This window comes from Alligator sinensis, unplaced genomic scaffold, assembly GCF_000455745.1.
Source record: "Alligator sinensis unplaced genomic scaffold, ASM45574v1 scaffold1354_1, whole genome shotgun sequence".
NCBI classification, from domain to species: domain Eukaryota; kingdom Metazoa; phylum Chordata; order Crocodylia; family Alligatoridae; genus Alligator; species Alligator sinensis.
This window is the reverse complement of record NW_005842344.1, coordinates 282,936-301,826: the sequence shown is the minus strand read 5'-3', so window position 1 is coordinate 301,826 and position 18,891 is coordinate 282,936. Positions and strand designations below refer to the sequence as shown.

At 40.0% G+C, this 18,891-nt stretch overlaps 1 protein-coding gene across 1 annotated transcript; it reads right to left on the bottom strand.

The window, feature by feature from the left end:
• Positions 1–4,264: 4,264 nt before the first annotated feature.
• Positions 4,265–18,547, bottom strand: LOC106721794 (semaphorin-4D-like). Its single transcript, XM_025210274.1, has 14 exons — positions 18,226–18,547; positions 17,254–17,566; positions 16,445–16,590; positions 14,387–14,446; positions 13,929–14,027; positions 13,030–13,129; positions 11,645–11,755; positions 10,075–10,226; positions 9,598–9,773; positions 6,890–7,046; positions 6,394–6,616; positions 5,226–5,341; positions 4,492–4,658; positions 4,265–4,325 (listed from the first exon to the last, which is right to left on the bottom strand). Exons 2-14 carry the CDS (start codon positions 17,414–17,416, stop codon positions 4,265–4,267), a joined length of 1,731 nt encoding a protein of 576 aa, XP_025066059.1. The 5' UTR covers positions 17,417–17,566; positions 18,226–18,547.
• Between the last annotated feature and the right edge of the window lie 344 nt (positions 18,548–18,891).

The window sequence follows — 18,891 nt, the reverse complement described above, 5'->3', positions numbered from 1 at the left end:
AGGAATTGAACTGAAATCAAATGTTAGTAGCCTTATGAGGATTTTCTTTAACAGGGTTTTGTGCTCTATCTGTCCCTCCTCCTAGCAAGGAGGGGCGGGGGAAGTGTCCCCTGACCTGAAGAAGAGAAAAGAAATGAGATGAGATATTTTGATCACCACCCATGTCATTAATTACGCGGCCTTTGTCAAGTCTGCGCCATTAATCTTAATGGAGCTCTTTACATAAAGCCATTCAGAATATAGCCAAGAGCACACACTGCCAAAAGACAAACCGAATCCTGTTCAAATCACTGGCCAAAATACACACCTTTGGTCTAGCTTTTTGCATTTTACCGATACCTTGGGTGACTGCAGTCAGACAGTCCTCAGTAGTATGGTTTGCAAGCAGCTGTTCAACTTCCTCGTTTTCAGCTGTCCATTTTTATATGCAATTCTCATGTCCTCACCATGCTCCACATGACTTAGTCTTACTCAAAAGGCAGAGTATTCCCACCTTTACATCCTTCCAAGAAAAGTGCCAATATTATTAATGCATTAATTAGTATCTGAAAAAATGCCAGACATAAGAGATCTGGGAAGGGAACTGAACAGTGCTCGCAGCTTTTAGAAAGTTTCAAGAGCTGGCCCCTGTTTCTGTGGTATTTGCATGTAACAGTATACATCAAAAGGCCTTGTGTAACGCACATCTGTTTTAAAGATAGTCTGATCCACAGGAATAAGAATGCATGAAAAGAGAGATACTCTCGCTCTCCGTGTAAAAACACTTCAATCCAGTTGTGTTACATAGTCAGAAGGGTACGTTAAATGACATTTACTTGGTCTCTTTTTTTTTTCTATTTGGCTATAATGCATGCACCAAATTGGTTTCCAAGCATCCTTTTCAATTAATTTGAAAGTGGGTCTGATGGTACAGCAGAGCAGTACTTCTGCATGCTTTCCAGATGGACTTCAGCTTCCAGGGCTACTTGAGAACAGAGAAAACAAGCTGTGCATGTTTGGGAGTGCAGAACCGGCCTTACACTTTGTCTCTGGTGTATGAGAGAGACAGAGAGAGCACAGCCTTTTGTTCGGGGATTTCAGTGCTGGAGATCCCAGATTATCCTCCAAACATGAAGACATTAGAAGCATTAATAAAAAAAAAAATTGGTTCAACCAAATATGCTCAGCAGCCAAGGGTTTTGGTACCTGAATTCTGGCCATGCTCCAAGGCAAATCAATTCACAGTGGCTATGCGGTACACAAACTGGGTCACAAGGCTTTTTGGGGTTGGGAGAGAGACATTGTAAAAGTCATTAAAAATTCATCAGCAACTTAAATTTAAAGCATGTAAAGTGCTTTGAAAAGGTGGTAAAGTGAAGGGTTGGTGGTCAATGGTAGGATCATACAAAATGAGCTAGGAACTCTTTCTATCCACAGCTCTGACACTGATTCTCTCTGTGGCCATGGACAAGTTGTTTAACCTCATCAGTATAAGAAAGATAATAACTACGTCACAGGGGCATTAGGAGACTTAATTAGTTACTATTTGTAGATTACATCGATAAACTCTGAAGGTGAAGGCACATTTTGAGCGCTAAGTATTATTATTAGATTCCGAAGTGTTAATTTCTATAATGGTGCAGGAGAACACAACAGTAAAGGCTCAGTAACAACTGCAGAAATGTTTATTCTTGCAATGCCACCATGTCAAAAGGGTACTGGAAATGCATTTGATGGGGTTTTTTCCAAAAGCAGTAACTGGAAATGGGCTTCTGTCATGTACAATATTGCTCGTCTCAATGGATTTGGGGCTCCTGACTCCAACCCAAACTTTACAACCCAGATTCCTTCGTAGGAAATGCCACGTCATCTTGAACCAAACAGTTTTGTGAGCTGCAACTTCCAGGTACCCTTTTTGTGAGACTGGTGTTGTGTTGTACATTTGTACTGTATTTATCTTCTGAGAGGGAGTACACGAGCGGGATCGATTCATTAGAAGCGGAAGTATTAGTTTGTATGGCCAAATTTCTCCTCGCAGTGCCTGGCCCATCTGTTGCCAATGCTGGATCTGCTGAACAATCGACATCCGCTGTTTTTGAGCTTCTTTCTCGGCCCTTCCACGGCAAACGTAAATGCCCCTTGCAAAAGTTCCAAACTAGCAAGCAAAAAAACAGAAGTGCAAAACCTGCTCCCAAGATTTTTACAACAAGGTCCTCTTTTTGGTCTTCCAGAGCTTTCATTTTTGCTGGATCCTTCTGCAAGGACGATGGCACCAAAGGCTTAGTATTCGTGGTTGCTGTTTTATCATTTAGTTGGTTTGTTGTATAACTTTTAGGAAGAATGAAAGCACTCTCTTGCTGACTATAAAGGACATAGCTAGCCACAGTAATAGGGAATTGTTTCCCGTTGGCTCTCTCTACAGACTGACACGCGTAGAATCCAGCATCGGCTCCTGTCACATTAAATATAATTATTCCTCCATCGTAAAGCAGGTATTTAGAATCTTCTGCCTGAAGTCTCCTCCCATTGAACTTCCACACTGTGCTAGCCAGGTTGGACAGGGTCACGCACTTAAGATTAACATGGCTTCCAAGGATAACGGGATACCTTCCAACATTGTTTCCTGAAATCGTGAATGTTACTTTAATTAAACACAACCAAGTCTTAATTTAACTTGCATGGCTGAACATATGCTTGGAGTGACATCAGCTTTAAACAGCACAACAAGGAGGACTGTTTTAAGGTATAGGAATGGAAAAAAGGAAATCCACAGCTCTGTCTCCTACACTTCTGCCAGAGAGCAAAATAGGAGAATGTGCATCTTGCTGGCCCTATTCCAGTCATATTTAATAGACTGAATATGTGCCTGGAATTCAGAAACTTCCAGGTTTTAATTCTGACTTTGCCACACGATCACGCGGTATGCAGTTTTGAGCATGTGTTAGTGTCAACCCCAGTAAAGTGATATAGCTTCATAGAAGCGTTATTAGATTTAGACTGTACTTGTGCAATGCTTTAGGGATATAAAGCGATATATAAGCACTCTTCGACTAGCACCGTATGGTACTGTCCCACAACATGCATTAGCTATGAGTTTTCAGTGCAAAGTTTACAAAATCAGGGCCTGAAAGAAAGCACTAAGGATTTTCATCTTGGATTCTCTCTGTAAATCAGGAATCCTTAATCCTTTCGCAGTTTAAAGGCTTTATTATACTTTAATATTCCTCTTTCAACATCCACAGCCAAACTAAAACTTGTGACATTTTTGCAATTTCAATATGATCACCATGCACTGACAAAACTGAAGTCAAATGAACATGAATTAAAAAAAAAAGAACAAGAAAAGCAACAACACTTCTAAGTCCATGTATTATTTGATTATAGTAGTGGTTCATGGGCTGAAGAGCTTGGCCTTTGCCTGAGGACTAAGAATACATTCAAAATTTGGCTTTATTCCAGAACAAATGCTCTGCTGAAATCTAATCATTACCTAATGCATACCAATAGTATGTCACCTTTCAAGCACAAGGCTACAGGCCACTCTTGTATCTAGGTTTGAAAGCTTTGTTAAGGAAGCTGGGAGAGTCGCAAAGTAGAGAAGGCAACAGTGAGCTTTATGTAGTTAAAACAGCAGCTCCTGGCAGCCAGAAAGGCCCGTCAACTTATTAACATACAATCTTTTCATTTTCTCTAAAACATTGAACTGCTGTTTGCAAACGGAAACAAAATTAAACAGTCTAGAAAAGTCACTGGAAAAAGTTGTCAGTTCTGTTTTCACAGTAAAACTAACTTGTTTCCTAATCTCTCTTTAAAAATTAATTATAAATGAATCCTTTACATCTCTCCCTTCACTGCTGTTGCTAAAAATTGTTGATTATTTGAATGTTATTTCTGCCAAGCCATACCAAGTGCCAGTCACAGTGATAGTTAACAAAACATCTTATAGTCCACATGTCACTTTGCAGCTTGAGAGGGGGAATACCAACCAGCTCCAAAATCACAGGCCATGTTTACACTTCCCCTGAGATGAATGGTTTCATTATGAACTAAAATATCTTGATCTCAAGTTCAAAGGGGTTAAGAACAGGCAGGAGGTAGCAACTCAATTTTGTTTTTGCCTTTCCTGGTTCAAAAAGCCCACTCACTTTTAACCTTGGACTGTTTGAAATATAATTTAGCTAAGAGATCAAACATTTCAATGACCATAGATATATGACGTATAGGGCAGATTACTTATTTTCATTTTGTACAGTGTTTCAAAAGTGTTTTCTTAAAAGATAAATATTCACGTACCTAAACTAGGACATTTGGAAACATCCCCATATTTAATGCTCTGGATTAAATTCCTGAAAGAGAGATTAATAAGAAATACATTATGAGGGTTTAAAAACTTTCATTTCGTAAGCTCTCGGGTCCGGCCTGGTTTTGCCTTATAGACTGTTGGAGCAGTATTTCGAAAGCAAGATAAGTCTCAGCTCTATTATAGAGCTGAAGTAAAATATCTTTACTTACTGCATGTCACCAATCTGCTTAGCCACAGGAACACAAGCAGCAGAAGCCTGAGACCACGCACAGTAGGGATCCCTCGCCAACACACAATCCAAGCAATGTTGATACTGGTGGCAGAGTGAAACTGGAACCTGAACCACTTGGGATGGAGACCCCACGTACAGCAGGCCCTACAAAAGCAGGATATTGAGTGCTTACCTATGTTATAGCACTGCTTTAGGTTTTAAAAGTTTGTTAAACACATGGTGGCCATTTCTGATTTTTAATCATAAATTAATTATATATTTTGCAAGAACAGATTATGACATTGTTAAATAAAGATTGTGTGACTATACACAGAGCTCTACAGAACGCATGAAAAGACAAGAGTGCCTGACCGGACCAGACTCATGTCTATGAATACTCTGGGAACTGCTGATGAATATATGAATGCTTGTTTCTGTTGTTTCGATATACACAAGAGTCTTATTGTCACAGACAAAAACTTGAATTTTTGTGATTATTTGGACAGGCATCTGGCTGGGGTCGTCTGACCCCAGCGTTCTTTCCTGCCCAGGCAGGGGGTCGGACTCAATGATCTGTTGAGGTCCCTTCCGACCCTGGCATCTGTGAATCTATGGTTCAGTGCAGAGCAGAGCTTTTTACAGAACATGAGGAAGTCAAATGACCAGTGAAAAATACGTCTGAGGCATCTCAAAACAGCACAAACTTTGCATAGGCACCAACAGAAGTTTTACCTTCCTGGAAGAGAGCTTGAGAGACTGTACAGGTTCAGGAGACCGAAACAGCTGTCTCTCTTCCACAATGAACATCTCTCCATTGCAGTTAAGACCTTTATGCAAATATCCATTATCTGTGTGAAAGGAAATGCACTTTTAAGGACAAATGTGTGCAAACATAACAACAATATCTTCAATTTTAAAATTAATCAGTCTTATCTATTGCTTTAGGCAAGTCTTGGAGATAGGAAAGTTCCAAGTTATTCTATATCAATTTTTTTTTTTTTTGCTCATCGTTCTGTAAAGTAGTGGTGATGATTTATCTCAGAAAAGCAGGATTTTGATTTTGGAAGATTTCGTTACATTCCTCTAAATATGGGAAATTTCCAGAGGCCTCTTATTATCTAACACTTCATCCAGGAGCAGGATGGAAATTCCAGACTAGCAAGTCAGCTTCTACACACCAAGCACTTAAGCAAAAATCTCATCCTTTCCTCCAAGAAATTCCCAGCTTTTATACCCTTGACTAGAGGTCCTCTCATCCTGAGTGAGAGTCACGTGTGCTGGGAGACAGCACAAGGCCTGTACGCAGCTACGGTCCTATGGAAGACCTTTTGAGAGCCTGACCACATTTCTATTACAAATCTTTTGAAAGTACTGAAATAAATGCCACCTTCTTATAAATTATACCTTAGAAACGTTTAAGAAGAAAATGGCATCATATTGAAGGCTTCCTGACAGGAACAAAGGAGTGCAAAGAAAAAAAAAAGTCTTAAATAATGCTAATAACAAGGAAGCAAGGACAAGGGAACATCATTCAAATGCCGCAATAACTATAAGCAATGGCCACAGTTCAAAGCACTTAAGTCCCACTGCCTTTAAGTATTAAGTGTTTTGCTGAATGAGACAGATTTTGCCCTCACAAAACAGAGACTATCTAGCACTAGGGAAGTAAAGCAAATTAGACAAGTAATTAGAGAAGAGAGATGTAATACATAAAATTTCCCGTCGTCTTGCTATTTGATGTATTGCTGTATGGTAAATTAAGATGAAGAACTTGTGATGCATGAATAAGGGCTGGTGGGACCCTTGTACTTGTTAAAAGCTCAGGAATAAGTTCTAAAACAAAATAGATTTTAGACCTATAAAAAATTCAGTTTCTTGTTTCTAAAAGAAAACCACTTACCTGTTCCTATAAACATAACGTTGTATGCTTTTTTATCTAGGCCAACGATTCTTTCTACTACAATCCTGGTATAATTTGAACCTCTTTTCAGTAGCACTGGCCAGTTACCAACTGGGTTTACAACATTATCCATTAGCGGGTGGTCTCTAGCAAACTGCAGAATCTTGTCGGGCAAATCAAGTGAAATGTTGTATCCAAAACTTCGGGCGAAATTATCAATACACTAGAAACAACATACAACAAAGCTGATTACAACCATTTTGTAATGAACCAATGTACAAGACAACTATTTACCATGCTCTAAACTTTTGTCCCTAGAGTGACATTCATCCAGGTGCTGAGAACCAGCTTTTACGCCCTGTTGTGGCGTGGAGTAGGGAAAATGGCATATCAGAGGGACTAATGTGGACCCAGACCTGGGTTGGGGGGAAAATTAGACTACAATGAGCCAAACCAAAAGAGTTTAATTTAAACAGAAAAATAAAGTAGTATTTACAGCCCCAGGACGCGGAATTGGCACTTCACCCCCGTACACCACCCATTTGACATGGGAATGCTCCATAGTTACTGGTCCTTTGTAGTTTCCTTTGGAGAAAACTTCCTGAATTGTTTCCATACTGTACGCACACACGGACGAAATGTCCAGTCTTCCCCTTGGAGGGTAAAAAGAAAAAGATGTGTTATGTGACCTTTTATTGTGTAAAGGAAGGCTGTAAAACACAACTCGCTTTTCACACTATTTTCTTATCAGATTTACTGAAAATATATCTGTGAACAAAAACATCTCTTCTTGTTCTTGGGATTCACAAAGAAGGGCCTAGAACGAGGGTAGTTTGTACAGGATTTTGTTATTGTCCTTCATTATTATTATCCTTTCACTGTTATCTGCCTAATCAATCCAAACAGCCTAGGAGATGCACACCTTAGACGAGTTCTTTGCACTGATAATGACTGGTGACAGCAGCCAGACAGGCCTAAGGATCACGGCTGGGCAGCATCTACTGGGCCTTCTCCCTTCTGGCTCTCTGCTTTTTATACAGAAAATTCTCCCCTCTCTTTTCAGTCCTTGCATCCAATGTTAGTATTTTCAAAGCTCTGGAATGGCTTCAGTCACACCAGTGTAAATCAAGCAAGTCAACAGAGTTACCCTAGAGTTACACATATTAACTGAACGCAGCATGTGCTCCAATCCCTGATCCTTGCAGAAAATGCTTGTAGCAGCCCTGGTAGAAACCAGGCTATGTAAATAAGAAGATTTGTTGAACTGTATTCAACAATGCTGAGTGTTTATTTCTACAAGATAAAGGAGAATATTTTGTGATTTTTAACATGACTCCCATGCAGATTTGTATATGTAAGCACATGCCGGCATAGACCCTGCAGTGAGATAAATAGGGGTGGTGCAAGTTACAGAGGACAGATACTGACCTGGAAACAGGAGTGTGGCAAACACGCACCAGTCTAGATAACATCCACTGCAGACTTCTGAAGTCAGCAGAACCCACCAAAGCTATCCCCTCGTGCTTTCTTTGTGACTTGTGGCCATTGATCAGCAAACTCTGACTGCTCGTGTACACTGCTTATGCCCCTTCGTATATATATACATATATATATATATATATGTATGTATGTATGTATGTGTATATACACACACACACACCTATACATGTATGTATATATGTATATAAGTGAAATCAAGCAAACCTTGACATGTTTTACATGTAACAAAATATCCGGGAGGCCTGTTTTTATTTTCACAAAACACTATCATAGACAGTAGGCCTTGACAGGTGCTGCTTTTGGAATAAGGGTACTTCAGATGGCAGTGGTTTCCTTTCAGTAGGGCACTGCTTATCATGCACCTTAGAGTGCCAGCTGTTTCATTTAGTAAAGGAAGCAGCAGTGGAAATGAAGGCTTCGATCTAAGTGCTAAATGATGTCATTTTCATTTTCTCCACCAACTGGAGGGAGCAAGCATAACCCCAAGTGTCTGAACTAGGATTAGCCTTCCATTAAAAGCTTTGGCCCCCATAACACAAACATCTACCTTCCTAAGATGGTAATGTTGGCTCAGCTGGATGGCACTGTAAATGAAAAGAAGTGCAGTCTACTGAAATACGTGGAATGGCTGATCAATTCTTACTCTTAGTCACAGACAAATGGTTGCAATCAGGCCAATAACACTAAAGAGCTCATTACTCAGTTCTGAGTGGCATCTGCACTCACAGGAGACAGCCACAACTGGAAGGAAGGAAGTGAACATATAGTCTTCCTATTCAAAATAGTTCCTGGAATTGCTAGGGCACTTGCTGGAAGCAATAGATCCAAACCTATGACCCAAATGACTAGGAGGAAGTAAACAAGCTATGCACACAAATCCTTTTACCCAAGGTCTCAGGCCTCACAAGCAAACAAACACATGGGGGCAGTCCCTACCCCAGTGACAGCATGTTGTTCACCTTTACAGTAACCAGACTCCTTTGAGATCTGGTGTGCATATAGATATTACACACGCACTTACATGCACACACCATCACTGGTGCTCCAGTGCTTGCTATCAGTCTTTCGGCCATAATGTACCCTCTGAGAATACCGATATCTTATCACTCTGTGACACGCTGTGCTAGCTACGTGTGCTCTAGCTCCTGAACCAGAAACAATACAGCACAGTGCACGGGCCAATAAACCCTGCTAAGAAGCTTTGCACAAGTATTGCACTAACATGGCTGTACGGCTTCTGGTTTGGAAGCCAGTGCTCACCAACCTGCCTTGTGTCATACAGATGTACTTTGAATGTCTTGCACTCCTCGCTGAACACAGACACTCCCCCAGACACTAAAATAAAAATTAGGTAAAAGGAATGCATCAGGGCACAGACATGGGGGAGCTCCACCTTGTAGCTATGGGGTAACTGGGCCCACCCTGCCCAGGCTGAGGACAGTCAAAGTGTTCTTGGTCCCAAGAGACACTACTGGCCAAGACGTTGATCTTTAGTGCACCGAAAATGAAATATTTATGAAAAAATGCCTAAGGGAGAATTTTCTTTGGGAAGAAGCAGTTTGATGCAATAGCAATTAGAGTGCCAGAATACTTTTACATTCGAGTTTACAACAATTTTGAAACAAATCCAAGTACATAGATGCAACATCCATTTTGAAAAACTGCTTCAAAATATCAGTTATAGATGCATTTCTTGTATCTTACCATTGTTGAGTAAATATCCCATAAAAAATTGTTTCTTGCCAGCCTGCTGTCTTAAGTAAAAAGACATCCTGAAGAATATTAAACTGGAAATTTAATTCTGGAACAGAACAGACAAGTCTGGATTTTAAAAATGTTGTCCATCTTTTTTGTAATATGCGTTTTCCTCCAAGATCACCCTGTATAAAGGAAAAATACCAGCACTGTAGACAAACATCATTTCACTCCCATAAACAGGCTGGATAATACTAACACAGCCAAGGGTTTGGCCAGCCGGCCTCTATAAACCTCAGTGTTCAAGGCCAATGGAGAGAGATTTGAATATCACAGCGACTTGAAAATCTGTTTCAGAAGAGACAGACTAAAGTGAACAAAGTTCAGTAATAGAAGGCGGATGGTACAATTTGCTCACTTTGGTTTGAGGAGTCGTCTAAAATATCTGTATACTTAAAAACAAATGACCTAACCACCAAGACTCACCTTGCAAACACGAGCAATTCTTGACACAAGAGGCTTGTCGTAGAATTCAAATTCAACAGCAGTTTCAGTGAAGAACACATACATTTTATCATCATCTCCATCTGGATTTGATTCACTTTCCTTCACTATATCCATATGGACAAAACTGGGCTCTGAAATATTTGAACACATAATGCTCTCATTTTTCTAATGTAGAAAGCAACATGACTATCAAACATTATTAAAAATGGAGTAAAATAATGGGTTTTTTGGAACAGTAGACAAGGAAAATACTGGAAATAACCTATAAGATCACAGACAATATTTATTATAGATCCTATCAAAAGATTAAAAAAGGTATGTCTGCATGAGTGAAAATGGACTGTGGATTGCCTTTCTATGTTAATCCTTAACTGATACTGTATTAAGCAGTCCTTTTTTTAATAATTGATCTCTGTTTAGAAGCTCAAATTTTCTACCCAGAGAGAAATCAGCAGGCATTAATTTCATGAAGCAAGAAGTATGCTGAAACTCACATTAATTTATTTTTATTTTTAAAAAAAAGAGGAAATGTATTAGCAGTAATGCTACACGAGAACTTTTGTTTCTTCAAGGAAAGGTTTATGGGTTAATCTGATTTCTTTCCCAGTGTTATGAAGCAAGGAATGCATGGAATAAAGTGCTTTTGTGAAAAATAGCGAAGCAAAAATACTAGAAATGCCATTCCACAAAAGCGTGCACGTGCCTAGAATGGGTGTAGGTTTTGATGTCTAGAGAGTTTATAATATACTTTTGCAAGATGAAGTGAGTTAAAAATAAGAGCAATAATCTCAAACCTCAGGCAAACTGGTGAAAGCAAGGAATTCAACATCAACATTTGATTTATTTATTTTTTTAGCAGTTTAGTCTTTTCTTAAATTTAGGACACACAAAAGTTTATGTACTAAACTGTACCAGCTCCCACAAAAGTGGCTTGAGAACTTAAGTGTTGAACAAGCATCAAAATCCATTCTGACATGTGCCTACTTGCAGCCTGTTTGCTTTTACTCTTTTAAGTAGTAGAAGTTAGTATGCTTTGCTAGTTTGTCTCAGCAGATTATTGTGAAAGGGGGCGAGTTCCTACAGTATAGCTTCTACAGAGCAGGTGATATGTGGTAAAGCCCCATGCCTCTTTACTCCATGGTAAATCACTTGTTATGAAATCTCATTACAATTTCTGCCTTGCTGTGATACTTATTTAATGACCAGAAAAACTTTGCTTTTTAATATCTTTCATATTCATAAATAAATTTTAAACTGGTATTGAACAAGACCGAATGCAATTATGATTCAATATTCGGTTGCTATACTCCCAGAATCATAACCTATATCACTTTTTGACAAATATCTCAAGAATGGCAGCTACATTTATAGTAAGATTTAAATGATGTTCCAGTTTATAAATGACAGTAACAAGCATTGGACATCAGCACTCTGCATTGTGAAGAAAAATGCATGTAGTTCTATTTTTGTCTATTTTTTTTAAAAAAAGGTCAAGCAAGGTGGAAATTTGTTCTCTGGAAGGGCTAAATCGCACACAAAAACTTCTTACCATTTAGCCATGACGTTTTAAAGTCTGTCCGCAAATGATTTCTCAAACTGCGTCGTATGATAGGCTCAGTACCCAAGAAATTGTTTGAAGTAGCTGAATATAATTCACCATCTGTAAATTTAGTGGAAAAGTGCATAGAATCCTTACTTTCGTCATCAGTTAAAATGAGTATATTACATGCAAAACTGAAGAGTGCATGTGACCACAATTTTTTCTCCTGATGAGTCCTGAGAAGTGCTGAGTGCCCTGAACTCCAAATGCCTTTACCAGGAGTTGTGGGTACTCAGAAGCATGCAAGATTAGGTCCTGAAGACAGTAAGAAGTTAAGCACTTGCTTTGTTTTCTCAGCTTTGTAGACATTTGTATTAAATGAACTGAAGGGCAGCTTGCTGGAAATTTTGAGCTGCTTGATTGTAACTGAAATGCTCTGAATATGTAACTTCTATACATAGTCACTGTTCAGAATATCTGTGTATTCCTAGGGTAGGTATTGAGAGCTTTAAAAGGAAAATGCAAAAAGCTATTGCTCTGGCAGTTCTCTATTCATCCTCATTACTACCTGACATCAATAATAGTTTATGGTGAACCACATACACAAAACAGCATCCCTCTTAGGCAGCTTCATATATAAAAAGAAACAACCAAGTATCTCCAAACATACCACGCTGCTCAAAGATCACCTCTTTCAAGTAACTGATTTTTGTCGGTCCCATGACCAATCACTTGAACAGGTTTCAGGGTGTGCTGTGCACAGGCCCAAGAGATGATAGCACGGATAAAAGCCAATGTAGACTTAAAATCCCAGCAAGATCAAAAGGTAAATATTTGAAAGCACTTAAAAACATAGGTAACAACGGGCAAAATGTTCAATGAACAGCGAAAGCCAGTAATGGCTAGGAGGAGTCTCAAAGAAGTGACCGAGGGAATCCATCTGGTAATTCCAAATGTTGCTGAGAGACACTGACTCGGGTTGCGAAAATGGTTTTTATCCACGAAGGAAAATCTCTTCCATGTGGCTTTCTGATGATCCCATCTGAAACATTTCACCTTGGCTTTATGACCTTGAAATTCATTTGAAGTCTTAGGAATTCAGAAGTAAGCAGTTAGATTAAAGAAAGTCAGATATGGCCAAAAGATTCATACAGAGAAAATCAGCACTGCATCCTTCTGAAAACCCCCCCCCGATATCAATGAGCCAATGGGGCCAACAAGCAAATGTATATTTAACTGCATTAAAATAATTCTGTCTAGTTTTGCGAACGATAATGTCATCTGTGTCCTACTCTCAGTCTTAGAGAACAAATGAGGTGATGGTATTTTATGAATAAGAAAAAGCAGAATAAGGATTAGTATCTGACTAGCTTGCATGGCAGTCCCACACATACCGACTAGTAGAGAAGCATACTTCAGAGTTGGTTCAAAAGGACACTTTCCTTTGCTGTCTTCAGCTTTCCCTTGCAGGTGAGCATCTGTACTGTTGAATACCTGTTGTAAAGAGCCATTACCACAGAGTAAAACTCTTTCTGATCAAATGAAATGATTGACACAATTTCTATTAAAGGAGAAAAACCATGGTATGAATAGGTCAATGTGGATATTTGTACAAAAATGTACTTGGTCAGTATTTTCCAATGAAGAATTCAATAATGAATTATGAAAGCGCCTTATCACAGGTTGGCTGTCCCTTTCAGGGGAATCAGGGCCTAGTCTCCCAGTGATAAGGATAACATAAATATGTTATATTTGTGGGTATACATCTGGGTATACATGCTCTTCTACGCAGCAAGGAGCAAAATTCATATTTGGTGCAAGTAAAGCTCTCAGTCTTTACAAGTAGTCTGCTATTGCCTTATTGCTAATGAAATATATTCAAACAAAAAGTTCATCTTTATAGATGCTTTTGACACAGAAATGGCATACAACCAATTTACAGCTTATTGTTAACATTTTACTATTCACGCAGTGTCAGCTATGCTGTAGGCACTCAACTGATATGTAATCCCATATATGTGTACACAGATAAGGCTACACCACAAGAAATGGCCATGACCGTTTGCAGAAGTAAATGTTTCTGCTAAGATGACAGAAGGTACACAAGCCATGAAGCAAGCATGTAATGCAGTTACCCAACTTGTTTCAGAATGACCAAACATGTAGTAAAATAATTACTACTAATTTTCAAGTGGGACATTATTTGAAAATATTCTTTAAAATTGCCTTACTATTCAAACAATTTTATAAGTCTGCAATTAAAACCAGTACTTAAGTCGATCAAAAGGCTCACCATGTAATCACAAGCTGGGTGAAATGCATTGGTTCCACAAACATATAGGTTGGTATCATTTATCTTATGGAGGAGGAGGATGTAGTTTTCCCATTCCCCCTGAAACAGCAAAAAAAAAAAAAGAAGAAAGAGTAAACTTAGATATTTTAGCAGCCTGTGCATGAATGTCCCAGGGGTCTTAAGAAAAAGCAAAATGTACAGAGTATGTCCAAATCCACCAGAGTTGAACTCAACAGATAAAAAGCAACAAAGAGATATTATATTTTAAAATATTAAAAAATATAAACAGCATTTCCCTCAATGACAAATTGATATAGTACTGTATGTGCCTGACTCAAAAAAGCACATAAGAACAGGTGCCTTTTGAGCATGAGCAAGCCTATTCATTTCAACAGTACTCAGTGTGATAGCTAATACTAACTCAATAACTCATTCATGAAAACAAACACTTTACCTACTTTGCCCTTTCCTCTGTGAATGCAATCCTGCTGTCTATCTTGTGAACTGAACCAGTACACCTGAAATCCAAAAAACAAACCACATTTGGTACACTGCATTTTTGGGTCTAAAATTCCAAGTATGAAATGAAAACAAAATACATTTGAAATTTAATTTTGTTGAGGGAGAAAAACCAGATTCTTCTCTGTGGATGTTCCCCTTGCAACAGAACTGGGGTCGTTCTGCTCTATAAGGAGAGGGGACTAGAGTTAGTGACCACAGAAAGACATGTATTTGGTAGTCAGTGCTACCTGCAAATAAACACGCGACGGAGCCCACACGGAGCGAGGCGCATTAGCTGTGGTTTTGGTAACAGAAGAGATGCTTCAGAATCAGATGTGTAAGTCCTTGCTTCAAATTCTCGGACCGCTTTCAAAAGAACACAAAGCTCCGGTTAGTGGCGACCCCCCCGCCCGGGCTGGCGCTGGCCTTTATGGAAACTCTGAGAGCTCTCACAAATGGACATGGACGGCTAGAAACACATTTTATACATTCATTGCATATGATGACACCACTTGAGCCATGTGGTGATATTGTAAAGAGCAGTTTTCCCCTGTAGATCCTGCAAAATATTCAAATGCTGTCATCAGCTGCTCTGTGTTGACAGGCTGCCCGCAGGCTTTCAGAGTCCTACCGATGATGAAGCGAGCGTCGCCACACTCGTATGCTGGAAGCACGAGGGCCAGAAAGCCAGCGACAGGCAGAGTGGTCAATGCCAATAAGACCTCAGGTGCCCGAAGGAGGGCTGTATGGGCACTTGGAGATGATGTCGAGAGTCCTACTGACCCACTGCAGCTCTGCAGAGGCATCTACAGCCAGATCCTGTTCTACCTAATTAGGCACCTAAGTATAATCCAGGTCCACCCTGAGTTTCTAAAAAAGAGTGAATGCAAAATGTAGATGAGTCCTCCTCCTGCTTGCTGCGACTTTATCTTCAAGCTGAATAAGTGGCATGGTACAAAAGTAAGCACATTCATGTTTTCTCATGAATTTGAATGGGGGGGGGAACAGGATCACACATCTCAGAAACCTTGCAGCTTGCACAATGTCCTCATCAGAAGGCATGTCCTTCACATCTCATGCATATTTATACCCTCTCATAACATTTTTTATTCTTTCATTTCTACTCTTGTAAATTATTTACATAAAAATGCCAAATCATGAAATGTGTTTCATGAGAGAGGATGCTAAAAACAAAAAGCATTAAATCCCTTTTGTTTCAAGTCAGTGGAGCTGTGGGTGCTCAGTACCTCTAAACATTAAGCTATTAAGTCTACAGCACAAATCAGTACTGCACACAGCTGCACAACAGGAAAAAATAGTGTTGCCCAACAGAGCAAAGACAGAGCGGGCTGAAGCCTTTATCACTGTGAACGCTTCGTGGAACAGCTATGGCATGGTTTTTACAAAGAGACATGAAGAAGGGCTAGGCAGGCACTGAGTGATACATAATACTATCTTGAACAGAAATAGTGGCTTACTCTGGACTTAAGAAAACATTTCAATAAAATAATATATTGTGCTATTTTAGGATTTTGTTCCATACGTAGGCTCTGGCAGGTTGTGAGATATTCTAGTCAAGAGATTGCTTGGGGGTTAAGCGATAGCACTGTGCTTCTATCAATGGCATGGAGACTGTAACCTTTTATCACTAAATAAGATGATTTGGGGCCTGACCCTACAAAAAGGGAAACCCGTCTAGAGAGGCTCTGAGAGACGAAGCGATGCCAACAGCGCTCTACACTTCGCATGGTCAAGGCAGCAAGCAAACACAAGGGCCTTACTTTTTCGAACAAGTCCACATGCATTCCGTTTGTTGGTCTCAATTCTGCAAATTCTGACTCGTATGAGCAATTGTGAGTTAGCCCGCTCTCAGGATTGGATGCCTCACTCCTAGTAACAGTTTTAAGATGTGAAATAGTGATGCTTTGATATATTTAAGATGAAAACTTAGATGATGCCCAATCAACGTAACACTAAGCAAAATATTTTCTAAAGAAGCAAATTGTTTAGCTTACGCTGGCTTTCTCTATGGAGATGTCCTCTAAATCAAGAGCCAATACAGCATCTCTGGCTCCCACAAATAAGGTACCAGTTTCTTCATTCACCAAGAGAGTGGAAAAATTGGACAATCTATGTTTCATAAAAGTTTTGATGTTTCCATCTAAAAACAAAGACACTTAAAGTTATTTTTTAAACTATTTAATGCTAGAATACCATTGCCATCACATCCTAAATAGCAATGAGAAAAAGGCTTTAAAAGCTTTCCTGGATTGTGCTTTAAATCATTTTCAGTTGTGTACCAATGTTGCGTTCCCCACGTTACACACGAAAATAAACCATGCGAATCCATTATTGGTTACATGCTGCGATCCCTACCCACTAGGTTTAATCACAAAAATGCACGGCAATTTGTGCGAGAGTACAGTGGTATCAAGCTATTTCTCTTCACAAAGATCACAAAAGGTCTACATGAAAAGGGAAATTCTTCTCTGTGTGTCAGGTTTCACAAGTTTAGCAGGCGTGTAACGTGCTAGTATTTGGATGGGGTATGTAACCGAGGGATGGCAAACCCCGTGTGTGTCCCCAGAAGGTGGTACCATCTTTCAGACAACATATAAAACCCAACGTATGGCTGTGAACACCTTTTAACCATCACATTTTTCAGGAGATTGGGTCCATAATGCTGTCACCTAGGCCAGACGCTTACTGTGAAAATGAAGAAACTCTTGTATTAGGTCAGCTAGTAATCATGTCATATCTAGCGCACACAGAACTGTACTACTTTTCAGCATCCATTTTTACCTGCAAATATGATCACACTTACTTTGGTATTTTACTGTTTTTCTGGGAATACAGTTTGGGATAGATGTTTCTGCCTCTTGCATTAATCCATAAAAAAGATAAAGACAAAGGACAGCAGAGGTCCCACTCATCTTGAGAAATCCAATTAGACTACAAGGTATCTCCACTTTTAATTCCTTTGACATTTAAATGTTTTGAGTCAGCATTTTCTTCGTGGTTCTTGAAAACCTCTTGTTAAAAGGTCTCCAAAGTAGATATTCGTTGACTTTCACTAGTTAGTGCAAATCCAAGTAGCACTTCAAATTTTCATTGCCACAAACTCCAATAGAAGTGCCCTAAAATGAAAAACTGCCTGAGATTAATTCAGTGGGGTTTTTCTTAACCTTAATTTTCACAAGAGAACTTACACTTTTTTCTTCTTAGGTTTTTACAGCTATGGCCTACGTAGACAGCCAGCCCCAGATGGCACAACCCAACACTTGCTTTCCGTATGTTTTTTTCTTGTAAACCAGATTGATTGCTTCCTGCAACGTTCCTGTGCAATGGCACGACACCAGCAACTCTGTCCACAGCCCTCACTCCAGCGGGTCTCGGCAGATGCAACCTTCTCATGAAATCAAGGGGCCTCTACACAACTGACCGAAGCGTTTGTCAGGAGAAGCAAACCCTGGATCATCTCCCGAGATGCCCTGGAGCACCACAGTGCACCCCGCAAGATCTGGCAACACCAACACCAAAAGCGGTGCAGAATATTGGGAACAGGCCATGTGGGAAGGTTGGATTGGAGACACCACAAAGATGATGGCTCCGGCTTTCTCAGTTTGTTTTAGGTCTTTGTTTCAGATTGAAAGGCACGCTTCAGTTTTTCTCCAGGGCACCATGTCACAAGAAACTTTGGGCAGCAGCCAGCTGTTTGGGGTACCCGGGGGAGCAGAAGGCAGCTAAGCCCATGCCTGCTTCTGCACGCGGATTCCTTCGCTATCATGATACGAACCTCGACTGTTTATGACAACGGACGAGCAGCTTGGCGTGCCATCGAGGTTTCTTGCTGCCCGGCACCCAACGGCAGGGCACCGATCCGCCCTCCAGCCCCGCAAGGAAGCGAAATGTCACGGGCACCGTCTCCTGCGAACACCCCCACCGCAGTCCCCCTTCGCCTCCAGAAACTCGCCCGTAGACCGGTGGTGGGACCGCGTCCCCAGAACCTGCAAAGCAAGGGAAAAACCAAGGGAGAAATATAAATACACTGGAGAGAGACATAAACTGGCACGGACTCAGAGAAGCGCCCGCAGAAACGCAGCGCCGCCAACTCTCACGATTTGTGGCATCGCTCTCAACGCCTGCCCTTCGGGAACGTGAAAACCTGAAGCTTTTTTTAAATAGATAGATAATCATGTTTACTTCTACTAAAACATAAATTTCAGTTATTCAAATGACATCAGCACCCACTTGTTACTAGCTTAGCACGACTGCTGATTTGCAAGAGCACAAACCAGCCAATTGTTCTACAAGATTGTATGTCGGGGTGTGGATATAGATATATATATATATATATAGATAGATAGATAGATAGATATAAAAGAAAGGGATAAGTTTTTCACATTCCCCAAGCACAGATTGAGGACAACGCCAGCAATCACGAGAGTTATATATATATATA

Excerpts from the sequence above, each read along its gene's own strand:
- LOC106721794 (XM_025210274.1), bottom strand. The coding sequence starts at position 17,416 with ATGTCAAAGGAATTAAAAGTGGAGATACCTTGTAGTCTAATTGGATTT. Across the intron at positions 10,227-11,644 it reads TAAAACGTCATGGCTAAATG|AGCCCAGTTTTGTCCATATG; the intron begins GTAAGAAGTTTT and ends CAAATATTTCAG. Across the intron at positions 5,342-6,393 it reads CGTTATGTTTATAGGAACAG|ATAATGGATATTTGCATAAA; the intron begins GTAAGTGGTTTT and ends CCTTTCACACAG.